This window comes from Plectropomus leopardus, chromosome 6, assembly GCF_008729295.1.
Source record: "Plectropomus leopardus isolate mb chromosome 6, YSFRI_Pleo_2.0, whole genome shotgun sequence".
Lineage (NCBI taxonomy): Eukaryota > Metazoa > Chordata > Actinopteri > Perciformes > Serranidae > Plectropomus > Plectropomus leopardus.
Genome location: NC_056468.1, coordinates 12,556,473 through 12,569,515, shown reverse-complemented (window position 1 = coordinate 12,569,515; position 13,043 = coordinate 12,556,473). Strand labels below are relative to the sequence as shown.

The window sequence follows — 13,043 nt, the reverse complement described above, 5'->3', positions numbered from 1 at the left end:
AATCACTTTCAGAGTCTGCAGGCAGGGCACCAGAGAGAGTTATTTGCAAAATTCAATTCATGTAATCATTTAGGGATATTGATTTCTGTATATTAAACTCTTTCAAGGTGGCATTTGTCGAGGGAGCCAACAGAGGTACCCAAGGAGCAGGGCTGTTCATTACCTCACCATTTAGCATTTCCTGGATGTTTATAGAGTTACTACAATTCTTGTTATCACAAAAGGTATGGAGTAGGAATTGTGTGAAGTTGGTATTGCCAGGCTATGGAAAAAGTTAAATTGATACGGGTGATACCAGGCAAGCCTAACAAACATTAACATAGAATACACAAAAATCGGCCTTGGATAACAGGCATGAATTATTCGTTGTGTAAATATGGGTTTAAAGAGGAATTCCAGCTGAAGAAAACTGATATTGTATCCCTTACGGAAAAGATGTTCAATAAGTGACAATACATCTGGGCAAAGAAATTTTGGTTTAAACCAAAGCTGTGTAGTTGATGTGAAATTAAATCTGATTCTTATGATTTAGATTTATCAAAGAAAAAAAATTGTGCCTAAATAAGAGTTGCTACTCTGCTTCTTGATATTGAAATGAGTAGGTGCGCAGCATTGGAAGGAGGAAATAAAATTGTCCCAGTGTGTGAGTAAGAGGAAATTGAAAATGAATATAATTTTGGTTTTTGGAGTGCTTTGTAATGGAAATTTCACCATCTTTTGTTAAATGACATAAAGGGACATGACTCAGACGATGAATATGACTGATTCACGGAGACTGAAATGGTTGTTTGAAAAAAAGAGACATTTAAACTGGCATCTTGTATTAGGAAAGCATGGGAGCTCTGGAAGAGAATCTCTTATCAGTGATGAGTGGGTGGTAAAAATGAAGACAATGACAAATCCATGTATCTCTTTTCCAGGGATTTCTTTTTAATTTATTGGTATGATCATATGTTACCTACCTGCTGAAAGTTCTTAATTTGTGAAAGGGAAACTGGCGTATTGTTAGTGTGAGATGTAATTGTGTGTCTTATTATTCCAAAAGAGGACACAAAATGGCATGACATCTAAATAAATTCAAATAATTCATTCAGAGTTTATAGGTACATTTCCAAAAATGGATCAAAACAATGAAGCATCATACTTACAGAGTCCACATCCAGCACTACACCATGCAAACCAAAGGTCTTTAACATGCCCCGGATAGCAAACTTGGGCAGTGCTGTCCCGCCCGTAGTGCTATTGGTGTTGTTGCTGTCTGGTGAGCGGATGACCACAGTCAAACCTGTGTTGAGTGAGCAAATTATCAGGGAGGTCAAAATTAGTTGTATATGTCAAATCAACAGTCTTAATACAGTGCAACAATGTACCCTAAATTTAGCTATTTTAGTTAACCCAAAGTGCATCAGTAAAGTAATGTAGGTGATTTGTACCTTTGCGAACTTTGTCAATTGTGAACTTGTTGGCTTCATCCTTGATATCCTCGATAGTAGGGAGGTAGAGGTCACGAGGAATGCCGCCATTCTCTTCATACAGGAACTCCACTGTCTGTCTTGCAATGTCAACCATGCCTGTTGAGCCATCCACAGCACAGAGGCAAATGTATCAACGTTGTTATTGTTTGAATTATGTGTGCAAAAAATTAAAAGCTTACCTTAGCATTAACACAAAATATGCACAGGCTCAGAATAAAAATGGTTCAGCCAGTCTTTCATTTAAATAAACTTTGACATCAAGCTTACGCTTTAAACTCATTGAATAGTTTATTATTAACTTTTGTCAATTAATTTCACATCAAATTTATCTGCAGTGTAATTACTTCACCTTGTACTGATTTGCTAAAGGATGATTAATTTTAAATTATATTTATAACACTGCCCCCTTTGTATGATGCATGAGCGCACATGAATTATTAGTAATAAAGTAGAAAGCATTTCAACAGGAGAGTGAATCTAAAAGCAGATAAAACATGCAGAGGAGGTGCAAAATCAGTATGGTTGATGGAGACAGTTTGAATTAAGGCTTTTATATTTTTGATGATCCATCGATGTTCTAACCTATGGTGACATTACATGATAGGCTCTGACAAAAATGTCAAAAAATGTTACCCTCCATAACTCTTAAGCTAAGAAACTTTTATTGACCACTTTTAATATGTTATTACTTGTCTTTATGAAATAATGTAGGCAAATAGGTTAAATGGTTTTATGTAATGGTCATTTACTATGTGTTACACTGTACTTCTAGGTTATGTGTAATGTTATATTCTTTCTTTCCTTACCTAGCTGCAGAGCTCCTTTGATTTGGTCCAGGCCAGATTTCCTTTCAGCTTCATTTCGGAACCGCCTACGAATAGTGGGGAACACTTTGGTCTCCCAGGCCTTCACCAGCAAGGCATAGTGGTCCTCCTAGAGTCAAACACAAATCAAATTAAACAATGAGGAGCACATAAAATTAATTTCAAAGTCATTATTAGAAGATGAGAAATGAGAAAAAGAGGTCCAACTCACTCTTGGGACATCATCATCATCCTCATCATCACTCTCATCATCTGCGATGGGAGGAGGATGAGGGTCTGGCCCAGAAGTGACCAAGTTCTCATAGCTCAGCTCAACTTTGTAATGGCACGACAGGTCGCTGTTGTACTCTGTACCAACAGAGAAGGACAAGCAAAAATGCAGGTTTGACAGATGATAAACAAATGTCTCTACTTGTCTTTCAAAGTGTAAAGAAAAAGCGTGCACTTTGATGAGGATAAGGCTGAAATGAAGGTGATAAACGTACGCTGCTGGGGAACTGCAACGGCCGCAATCCGACAAGGGGGTCCATGGGAGCCAGAATCAGAGGTAACACTTGCACCTGCATCATTATCGCTGTCTGAGGCCATAGCAAAGGGCAGCGCTTCAAAATTTGCACTTATTTCCTCTGCCAGGTCCACACACAAGTCAGCTGCATTTCTGTGTGCTTGGCCTTCTGCGTACGCAAATGGCCGACTTCCAAAGTTGGCACGGATCTTTGAGTTCTACAAAATGAAGGAAAGAAAAATAGATGAACTAGATCAATCCTGAAGAAAAACTGTGTCACTGAAGCAGCAGTATTATGCATATTAAATGATGAGCCAAATTATAGCTTAACAACAGTTCAGCCATCTAGTTTGTTTTAGTCCACAGAAACCCACCTTTTTCTGAATGTGGACCAAGGGCCACATTCCACCAGCTACATCCTCAAGGATGGGACTGAGCCGCTGGCCACAGTAGGTGAAGTAGACCCTGCCTTTAGGTGCCTGACCAGGGGGAGGAGGAGTGCCTTCAGAGCGTTCCCAGCCAATTCCAGCCACATCGCCTGTATTTATAAATGTAAGGTCACAGTCTCAGTAATGATTCAGATGATGACATGATTTAAAACATGCTAACTGGATATAGCTTGAGTTGAGGAAGCAAGATATGCTTGCAAATAGTTTTTTTTTGAAAGAGCAGCCAGATAAGATACAATGCTATTGAGGAGTTTAGTTGAAATCCATAACATACATTCCTGTATGGATTTCTCAGCTGACTATCTCAAACAAAAGATAAGGTAGACTGTATTAGAAGAAAGAGATATTTTGTCTCCAGTCTCACCAGGAAGTAGAGACACATCCAGCCTGACACTCTTCCACTGCAGCAGACTGGAGCCATTATAATGCACTGCTCTACCATTACTGACACACACAGACAGACAGACAGGAGACAGACGCACAGAGATGAAACAACACAAAAGAGAAAAATAGCAGTCAGCACTCAAGTCAGAGAAAGAGCAGTCGGAAAAGGATCTCAAGAGTTACGATGCAGGCAAACATACTTATGAAACAGACATGTGCCGACAGGGTTTGTCCACGCTCCGTCTCTCTTCTCTGCCTCGGTGGCAAAACCAAAGGACACAATTGGGCCACTGTCCTCCTCAGAGTCTCCATAGGAGACAATTTCTATCTCCCAATAAAAGGATGGGGCCTGCAGGGACAAAGAGAATTAAATGAAAGACTTTGGGCAGACTGAGGTGTGATTTCATCTCCTTTATACATGTTCTAACAAACTGAAAGGGCAAATATTAGTGTGTGTGCCAACCTGAATTGGTACAGGACATGTGGCGTAGATGAAGGTGCCTCTGGGCAGCCCTCCTCCAGCGCTTGGATCAGCCAAAAAGGTGACAGAGGTCAGGCGGGATGAGAACATGCAGGCACGGACTGGAGGGAACACTCTGGATGGACACCAAGTGATCTCCTTGGGCTGATGGGACATCAAAGAGATAAGGAAATAATTGAGGTTGACAATTCTGACATCTACTTTACCAAAATGTCTTTCAAGAAAGAGTTGAAGCCTCCAGCAATATATGAACTTCATATAATAATTATCCTGCCTTCAGCTGTCAGTCAATTAAAACATGTATTGAATGGATTTTGGTGGTGTTCCATCAACACTTTTTTAATACTGAAGGTAGGCTCCCTTTGATCTCTTTCTGTCACTGCAAATGAAAGATGGTTTCACCACCTTCTTCCATGATAAATGTGTATTTCCAGTACATCAAGTCCACATGTGTGTGAGAGGGGATCTCTTTTGTGTGTGTTGTTTGTTACGGCAACAATTAAAGTAATAAAAACAAAACCTACTACTACTACTATAAATGCGATAACACCCACCTGGCGTCTGTCTGTCTGCAGTGGTGGAGGAGGAGGCCGAGCACAGTCTCGGTACAGCATTCTCACTCTTTCACATTGAGCCTCAACCATGCCGAGTCTCTCCCCTGCACAAGATGACAGAATAGTGAAAGACATATTCAAGACCAAACACTTTATACTGTGAATGAGAGGTTTGGGATGCTCAAATGATTTCACAGGCCAGTATGTTCTGTATACTAACCAGGGCTGCATTCCTGGGCAACCAGGTTGAGAACCTCAACAGCAGCAGGACATTGCTGGATGAACTCCTCACAGAAGGAGCTATCCTCCAGGAGCTGCGCCATCACCAGGCATGCCCTGAAAAGAATTAAGACTTGGTGATTTTTGTCCAATCTATAGTTTTGCAGTCAAACTGACATTACATTTTTTTCAATTATCACATGATAAGTTTCAAAGGCATACTAATCAACTTTAGACCATCAGTGAAAACAAGTTTAAATTTGGGGGACACAATAAAGGCTGAAGTGGAAGTGTTAATTCACTTAATGTTTACTTACCTGGTTCTGATTTCAGCCAGCAAGCGTACTGCAGCCATTACCGGGCTCGAGCCATCTCCTGTAGCTGGTAGCGAAGTGTGAATGGAGAGGCTGCCCTCCTGTGGCAGAAGCATGGACTGCACTGCTTGTACCACCTTCTCTGTGATTGAGAGCTTATAGAGGGGGAGTGCCTGTTGGGGATGGGTAGAAAGTTAAAGGGAGACACAAATGAGATTCTGGCTGATATTTTCCATAAAAATAATGGCTGTTGCGTTTGAGGCTCAGACCTGTACCTCAGATCTGGGTGTGCAGAGGCGTGATATGGGTACTGTCAGGACGTCTGAGGCTTGGCAAGCTCTTCTGTACTCGCAAGAGGGGAACTTGACTGTAGCAATGCCCTCCTGCTCATTGATGGACATAACTATACCCACACTGCCCAGCACTCCTTTACCTACCACCTGAAGAGCAGAAGAATTACAGGAAATATATATAAACATTTAAAATTTTAAAAGTAATATGTTTTAATGCTTTTATCTAGGATGCAAAGAACAGCACAAGTTTGTGTAAAAGCATAGCATTTGTTCTCTCTACTAACCTGAACCTCAGAGCCGATTTTAATGGTTTCTTTAAAGCCGCCAAGGGCACAAAGAGCAGCCACAGCCTGTCTGCCAATGGCCTGCAGCTTAGCTAGTTTCCTGCCGCTGCTGCTCCCATTCTCCAGAATACTCTCAGCATACTTCCCCAGCTGAGGGATAAACATCAGGGCCCGGGAGAGAACCTACCACAAACCCCAATGGAGAGAACATTAGGTTAAACAGAAAAAAGCATCATAAAGAACTGTTATCAATTAAAATAAGCATTGTGATAAAGTCACACACATAACAGTCCTTTACCTTTTCAGCAGTGCTTGTCCAGATCTGAGCGGTGTTGGACTCTGGGGCAGTGAGCAGACTATGCAGCAGAGCAATCACCTCAGCAGCCATACTATTGGCAACATGGCCACTGATAAAAGGCCTAACAGGATCCGACCTGTGGAAGGCAAATTTAGAAGTCTTTTATATATAGAGTTTGACCAGACAAACATACACACACATATACATGCGTTATGACCACTACTCATTTATTGATGCCTCAAATTGAATGATAAAGAAATTGTATATAGAGGAAAATAGGAATGAATAAACACAGTAATTGCACTAATGTAGTTATTCTTATTTACTTACCTGGCCAGATCAGCATTCCTGTCCCGACACACAGCAGTCTGAGCACTTTTCTTCTTGTCACCGGTGGTGATGCCTCCAGCGGTCTCCTGGGCTAGAGTCTCCACAGGTGGACCAACACTCACTATCAGACCAGACTGGGCCCACTTGTTGGCCTTCCTCAGGGCAGCAGATGCCTCTTCTGTGATAACCTCACAGCTGCCACTCTGAAATAGGATAGCAGAGGTAAGTATGGCACTTGAAATAAAGCTTTCGTATTGTGAGCAAATCCATTTAAATTCTGGGTAGTGCTTCTTTTCAGTAAAACTCTTACTTTTGTCATGTCTCTGTCCATCTTTACCACCTTTTCCATGTTTGCTCCAGTGCCGAGTCGGAAAGGACGTCCCTCTGAGCTGCTGCATTTTGGAGTGGATAGAAGAACATCCACGTCACAGGAATTGATACGGTTGCTAATGTGGAATAAAAACAAAGATATCAGGGACAATCTTACCTGAGAAGTGGTTGTAGAACCTCATGAGATGACTGGTCCTCTCTCTTGTGGATAAAGATTGACAGCTTGCCATCAACTGCCTCTCCCTCCTCCCCAACATCCTCAGACTTCAGAGCTCCTTTGGAACTGGCGCGGGACAGACTAGTGTCTGGCTCAGAGGAGCTGGGGGAGAGCAGGGTCTGACAGCCTGTAAAAAGAAAAAAGAAACACATTAAATATCAAAAATGAAAGAATGAGCCTGTTTTGGCTGTTTCTTCGTATAAGAGCATTTGCTTGCACACATTTATTTATATCTCCTAGGTAAGAGAGACTAACCCGGTACGACATAGTCTGCCAGCTTTGCTAGCAGCAAGGCAGCAATACGGGAGGCAGGGTCAGTTGCATCTTGTTGCTCAGCATCTAGAGTGTTAATAGAGTAGCTCCACGAGGGCAGGGCCACGTTACCACAGTCCTCCACACTCATGAGAGGCAGGGCGGCTCGGCATAGCTGCAGGATGATAAGTACCAGCTTTGGAGAAGGTCTCTGGTCAAGCAGCAGAGACAAGAGCTTAGACACACAAGCTGGCTGGCTCAGAATAGCTTTCCCTATGTGGCTCCTGGAATACAAAACAGAGAAATGTGATATAAACACTGTAGAAATACACAGATATACATACTAAGACACGATGATATATACCAATGGTGAAAACAAATACATTATATTCATACATTATGTAAAATTTCACCTGGAAAGGTCATTGAGCAGACTGAGCACATCCTGTAAGGCATCATTGCCAGCTGCCTGATTCCCACAGCACTCTGTAGCTCTAGCCAGGTGATTGGTCAGCAGGCTGGACACCTGACGTGCCAGACCAGAATGCACTGCATCTGTAGACCCACCTTCACAGAGAAATGAAGAATGATTACTTTACCTGTCATTACAGCATACTATAGACTATGTAGTGTACAACCATTTCCTCTGACCATGTGAAAGCAACACTGACATTCTCAGCGTGCACTTTAAGGCCACTTCATGTAGTAAATGAGTGCATTTTCAGGATCAACGCAAATAAATTGAGCTTGATTGCTGTTCACACATAATTAGAGTAAATATCTACAGGCATAACTTACCTTCCACCTTTTCCCACTCAATGCAGCGATTGGCCAGCACCTGGAAAGCAGCCCATGCCATGGTAGCCACTTTCTGCTTTTTGGTCTGCTTCTCGTTTGAGCTGCATTCCCTCTGGCCACTTAGACTACACAGGCTGTCCATGAGCTGAACCAGACCACTCCGAACCAGGCACTGCTCCTCACTCCTAAGGAAACACATATAGCAAATGAGTGTAAGAAATCTGAGGGTTTCATTATATAGAGACAAATCAAAAGAGAGATGAAAGGTCTTGCCTGGTGTAGGGGATTGTGCAAAGTAAGCCAATACTGTTGGCACAAGCAATGGGGTAGCGAGCACATAGTGACACTACGGACGTCATGGTCTCCCCGAAGGCCTCCTGCACCTGCTCGACCATTCCACCACAGGTCAGCTCCTCAATCCTGCACAGATGGCACACAAACACAGATGTAGAGGAACCAGGCATTTCAAAACATTGTTTTACCGTGGCATTAAATTATTGAAATATTTTAATATGATGATTAAATTGCAACATGTTATTAGATATATCAATAAAATGTCTTTGTAGCTTAGTGTATGTACCTATGTATGTGTATAGAGGATGTTGGGATTATTACTAGTGTTAAAAGCCCTCCTTTCTTACCTTGGGCCACCTTGCAGTACCATAGTGACAGGCCCAACCAGGTGGGTGACGCCACCAACTCTGACAGCAGCAGTGAGCAGCTCCCTCATGTGTACAAGCGCCTGCTTCCGTGTACTACCACGTCTCCAACGAGTCTGTGCAGCAGATAGAAAACTGCTGCTTGACACCTACAGAAATTACAGATACAAACAATTTCAATGTCAGACCAGAATTCACCTTGTGATTCTCGTACAGCTACCACAACAAAACAGGAGTGATGAGTACGTGATTTACAGCCTGATCAGGTGTAGTTCCAATAAAGGCAAAAAGCTGTCCCAGCAGCACACTGTATGTTGGTTTGTCACGGCTGTCCTCTATGGCGAGAGACTGCAGCAGGGTAAATGAGCTGCTACGATGACTTGTAGGGTGGTGTCGCCTCCTAAAGATAACAAGGATTGAGACATGAATTTCCAGTTCAGTTATATGATTCTCAAACATGAATTCTATCAAATAAAAATAGACAAATACCTTTGGGGTGCGTGTGTAAACTCTAAGTCCTGGTTAGCAATCATCTCCAAGTCAGAGGGTGCAGACATGCTGCGTAGAAAGACTGGCTGCTTCACCATGGGGATCACGGTCTTGGCGTCTGACACTGACTTAGAGGCTGGCACAAAAACAATCAGAAGAATTATATGAGACTCAAACTCATTGCAGTTTTGTCTCCCATGACTGATGTCTCGAGCTTCCCATTATGCAGGAATAATGAACTGACAAACACAGACAGATGAAAATATTGATTCACAGAAATAAGGCTGTGATAAAATGTGTGTCTAAAGTCATTAAAGTCAGACTACTGTTTAAGTTACGTAGCTGTACCCATAGATACACTAGCTGATGGGCGCTGTGTTTGACAGCATGTGGCATGAAAATCTGTTAAAAGGAAAATATCTCTAATTCCAGTCCTGCTGCCACTTAAAAGCTCATTAGTAACATAACAGCACACATAAAAAGATCTTATGTACCTGGACCAGGAGTGCCTGCAGGCGTGGTGGTTAGGCTTCTGCAATGTGGAGCGATGGTAACATGGAGCAGCAGCTCAGTGCGATTCATCAGACTCTTCACCAATGCTTTAGTTTTGGCCAGTGAGGTGCTACTCCTGAGGTGCATGGTGTTGACCTCCTGAAAGAACTTCTCCCTGTAGATGCAGATTTGTAACGTTACCACACGAAGTGATCCATGACATCTGTTTCCAGTGCAAGGATCATTTTTAATTACTTACCTCAATGCAAGGACAACATTCTCCAAATCACTAAAATCGAGCGGGACCTCCTTCAGGGAGCAAAGTAGTTCCAGCTCCTTAATTTTGTTCTGGCACAAAAAAGACAGTAGATTATGAATATCAAAGCAAATGGTAGTGTTAATGGTATAGTTTCTTGAGGAACATTATTTAATTGTGTGTGTGTGTGTGTGTGTGTGTGTGTGTGTGTGTGTGTGTGTGTGTGTGTGTGTTTGTGTGTGTGTGTGTGTGTGTGTGTTTGTGTGTGTGTGGGGGGAGCAGGTTACCTCAAAGAAGTGGTAGTCGTGAAAGAAAGGAGTGTTGTTCTCCAGCTTTCCCTGCTGGGCCTCCTCTACCTCATTCTGCCACTTCTGTTCCAATTCTGCTACACTCTGAAAGCAACACAGAAGATAATTAGAGACAGAGTAAGACTTTTCATTTCTGTTCAGGTTGCTAGCCTAATTTACTTTTTTTAGCTGAACTCAGGTCTTCTGTTCAGTCTTGTCCTTATTTTACATTGTTAACTGACTGGGTTGGTTTTACTATCACTCTCATATTTCCAGATTGTGATTTAGTAAACTGCCCGTGATGCAAATATTGCTGCAACTCATCATAGCAGCAACATCCTGGTGATTAGAGATGTTATAAGGTGGTGTAAGTATGCTGGTGTACAAGCTTCCTGTCTACAGATAAATATAGCTTTGCAACAGCACCATGCAAACAGCAGCTTTCCATTGATCCAACTCCCTGCAGCAAACAGGAAATACTTCATTAAACTATTTTTTAACTAAATGTTTTGAATACCCAATTAAAACACAGAATTTCATCCATGCATAGTGTGCAGTATGTCCTCCAGTGGTAGCAAGCAATCACGATTCAAAGAATCTCAGTTTTTAAAAACCTTACTGTGTAACAGAAGCTCACCTGCAGCTGACGCTCCATAGCGTTGATCTTCTTGAAGGTCTCAGCCATGATCTTACAGACCAGGTCATACTCCTCTACGTGATCCTCGCGGTACTGGTAGTTGACAAGTGACTGAAGGGCATCCACCAGGCTTAGGTGTTTTATCACACAGGATACTATGACCTCCTCCATAACATCTGGCCTGATCACCTCCCTTACAGAGATGAATGGTTGAGTAAACAAAGTTAAGCATTAGACAAAAGAACCAAAACAATTTCATGTTATAGGATATCACTTTATCAATATCATTTCTAAAGCAATATCACCTCCTTCATCCAATAAACACAAAAAAAAATAACTATAGCTGCTGTGAATGGAAAGAACGTCCATAAGAAATGAACAAAATCAACCAAAACACGGGGCATACAAAATATTGAATACTATATTTCAATGCAGAAAATGTGACAAAAATCACAAGGACTTGTCATAGAAACCTTTCCTTAAATTTATTGAAAAACATGACTTGTTTCTCCGTTTTATTTCTGTGTACAGTGACGCCACATGCATACCCCCTCTGGATTGTATGACCCTCTTACTTGATGCTCGGACGGAATTGTGGTCGAGCCCTTCCAGACACCTCTCGTAGCCTACCCATGATGCCTGGAGGGAGGCGGATACGAGGCAAGTCAAAGTAGGTCCCTGGCATGAGGCCCGGGGGTGGGATGAGCACATCAGAAGGGTAGGTGAACTCCCGATCCTCCTCAATAGTGAGTGGCAGAGGTGAAGGGCTCGGCGTGAGGGCAGGAGAGATTGCACCATTTGCTTCCACCTGCCACTGACACCTTAGGAAAAAAACAAAGCCTGTCATCAGTGTGTTATCTAGGCTGACAGACGTTTTGCTGTGTTCGCTACATACCACTGAAGAATGTGTACTAATTCTTACACTGTACTATATTTATCACACCGGCAATCATCATCACTGTGAGACATTTTGTTGTTGTTTTCATATAGCTGTGTCACCTTTGCAGCAGCTTTGAGCAGAGCAAATCGTGGCAAGCTTCCTCCTCTCTTGTCACCTCTGGCCCATTATAAAGAATGCGAAGCATTGAGCAAGCCAGCACTGACAGACCCAAGGCAAGGTCTGCCAGGAAGGGAAGGCCTCCAGAGACATCCTCAGATGACTCCTGAAAACAAAAACAAATAGCATCTTCAGAATTAGTTGTTATTCTTTATTTTCCACACTCACTGTCAGTGTGATTAAACAACATGCCAGCGCTCCTAAGTTTTTACCTGAGCTCTGACAGTGCAGGAGAACCCCCACATGGCTTTATCAGGGGTGTTGTGTTCACGTCCACTCCTCATCTCAAAGGAAAAGGTCACAGTGTCTCCTTCAACCTAGAACAGGGCACAGAAAAATGCAGCTTTTCAAGACTGTATGAGCACCATGTGTTCACTTTTTATGTTTGTGCATAACAGCTTCTTTTACCTTAACAAGGTCTTTGGGCCATCCTGTCCCCAAGACACTGCGACTGCCATATCCCAAAGTGTTCCCTCCATATTCTGTTACTTTACGACTGTTGGTGTTGGGTCCGGCATAGATTACCAACTAAAATATTAGAGAATACGTTTCGTTTAAAATGTCACCGAACAAGAGCTAAGAAGGATGAAGGCCATTGTACCTACAGTTAGTGTATTTCAAGAGTCAGTACCTTGTCATAGTCATACTGTGAGGAGCAGCGAGAATCAAAGCGAAGGTACAGGCAGCGGGCTCCTGGGATGTGCACTGTCTCCTTGAACTTGTAATTGTCCCTCACAGGGTGCACAGTCTCTACTGTCTTCCCAGCAGCCCATGGGGCAGGGATCTTCAGTCCAGTCAGGAAACCAGGCTCTTCACGCTCATCAAGAATTCTAATTTAGAGGAGAAAACAGATTACTGGTTTTAGAGAATTGAGCTTATGACAGACAAACCAGCTGGCACTTGAGTTACCATATGCTCTTCTGTAATCATAATCAGATTTTCCACATTAAAATGCTAAACTATGCTGCAAATTCAATATATAATTAGATTGATTCATTGCAAATTGTTAATATTCTTCTTGTGGACCCTGAGAAAACGTACTTGTCATCAGCAGCACATGCCTTCGCCCCCGGCCCCAGAGAGCCAACCATTGGTGGAGGCTCATCAGTGAAAAGTGGAGACTGAGTCTTTAGTAGAAGGGCAGTCTGGAAAACAGAAA

General features: G+C 42.5%; 1 protein-coding gene across 2 annotated transcripts in view; it reads right to left on the bottom strand.

Annotated features, from left to right (window-relative positions):
* LOC121944002 (probable E3 ubiquitin-protein ligase HECTD4) overlaps window positions 1-13,043 on the bottom strand; it is a 41,328-nt gene that overhangs the window by 12,434 nt on the left and 15,851 nt on the right. For both annotated transcript variants that reach the window (XM_042487642.1, XM_042487643.1), the window contains exons 20-54: window positions 12,926-13,029; window positions 12,516-12,714; window positions 12,293-12,412; window positions 12,097-12,201; window positions 11,827-11,990; window positions 11,403-11,648; window positions 10,828-11,020; window positions 10,191-10,295; window positions 9,907-9,995; window positions 9,650-9,822; window positions 9,156-9,291; window positions 8,922-9,066; window positions 8,649-8,815; window positions 8,281-8,427; window positions 8,008-8,192; window positions 7,623-7,776; window positions 7,213-7,493; window positions 6,898-7,084; window positions 6,721-6,802; window positions 6,411-6,613; window positions 6,081-6,216; window positions 5,783-5,965; window positions 5,481-5,645; window positions 5,209-5,378; window positions 4,893-5,008; window positions 4,673-4,776; window positions 4,101-4,262; window positions 3,838-3,986; window positions 3,618-3,697; window positions 3,179-3,342; window positions 2,785-3,022; window positions 2,511-2,647; window positions 2,282-2,408; window positions 1,434-1,571; window positions 1,149-1,285 (exon numbers count right to left, since the gene is read on the bottom strand). In XM_042487642.1, coding sequence (XP_042343576.1) covers window positions 1,149-1,285; window positions 1,434-1,571; window positions 2,282-2,408; window positions 2,511-2,647; window positions 2,785-3,022; window positions 3,179-3,342; window positions 3,618-3,697; window positions 3,838-3,986; window positions 4,101-4,262; window positions 4,673-4,776; window positions 4,893-5,008; window positions 5,209-5,378; window positions 5,481-5,645; window positions 5,783-5,965; window positions 6,081-6,216; window positions 6,411-6,613; window positions 6,721-6,802; window positions 6,898-7,084; window positions 7,213-7,493; window positions 7,623-7,776; window positions 8,008-8,192; window positions 8,281-8,427; window positions 8,649-8,815; window positions 8,922-9,066; window positions 9,156-9,291; window positions 9,650-9,822; window positions 9,907-9,995; window positions 10,191-10,295; window positions 10,828-11,020; window positions 11,403-11,648; window positions 11,827-11,990; window positions 12,097-12,201; window positions 12,293-12,412; window positions 12,516-12,714; window positions 12,926-13,029 — 5,391 coding nt within the window. The remainder of the gene's footprint in view (window positions 1-1,148; window positions 1,286-1,433; window positions 1,572-2,281; window positions 2,409-2,510; window positions 2,648-2,784; window positions 3,023-3,178; window positions 3,343-3,617; window positions 3,698-3,837; window positions 3,987-4,100; window positions 4,263-4,672; window positions 4,777-4,892; window positions 5,009-5,208; window positions 5,379-5,480; window positions 5,646-5,782; window positions 5,966-6,080; window positions 6,217-6,410; window positions 6,614-6,720; window positions 6,803-6,897; window positions 7,085-7,212; window positions 7,494-7,622; window positions 7,777-8,007; window positions 8,193-8,280; window positions 8,428-8,648; window positions 8,816-8,921; window positions 9,067-9,155; window positions 9,292-9,649; window positions 9,823-9,906; window positions 9,996-10,190; window positions 10,296-10,827; window positions 11,021-11,402; window positions 11,649-11,826; window positions 11,991-12,096; window positions 12,202-12,292; window positions 12,413-12,515; window positions 12,715-12,925; window positions 13,030-13,043) is intronic.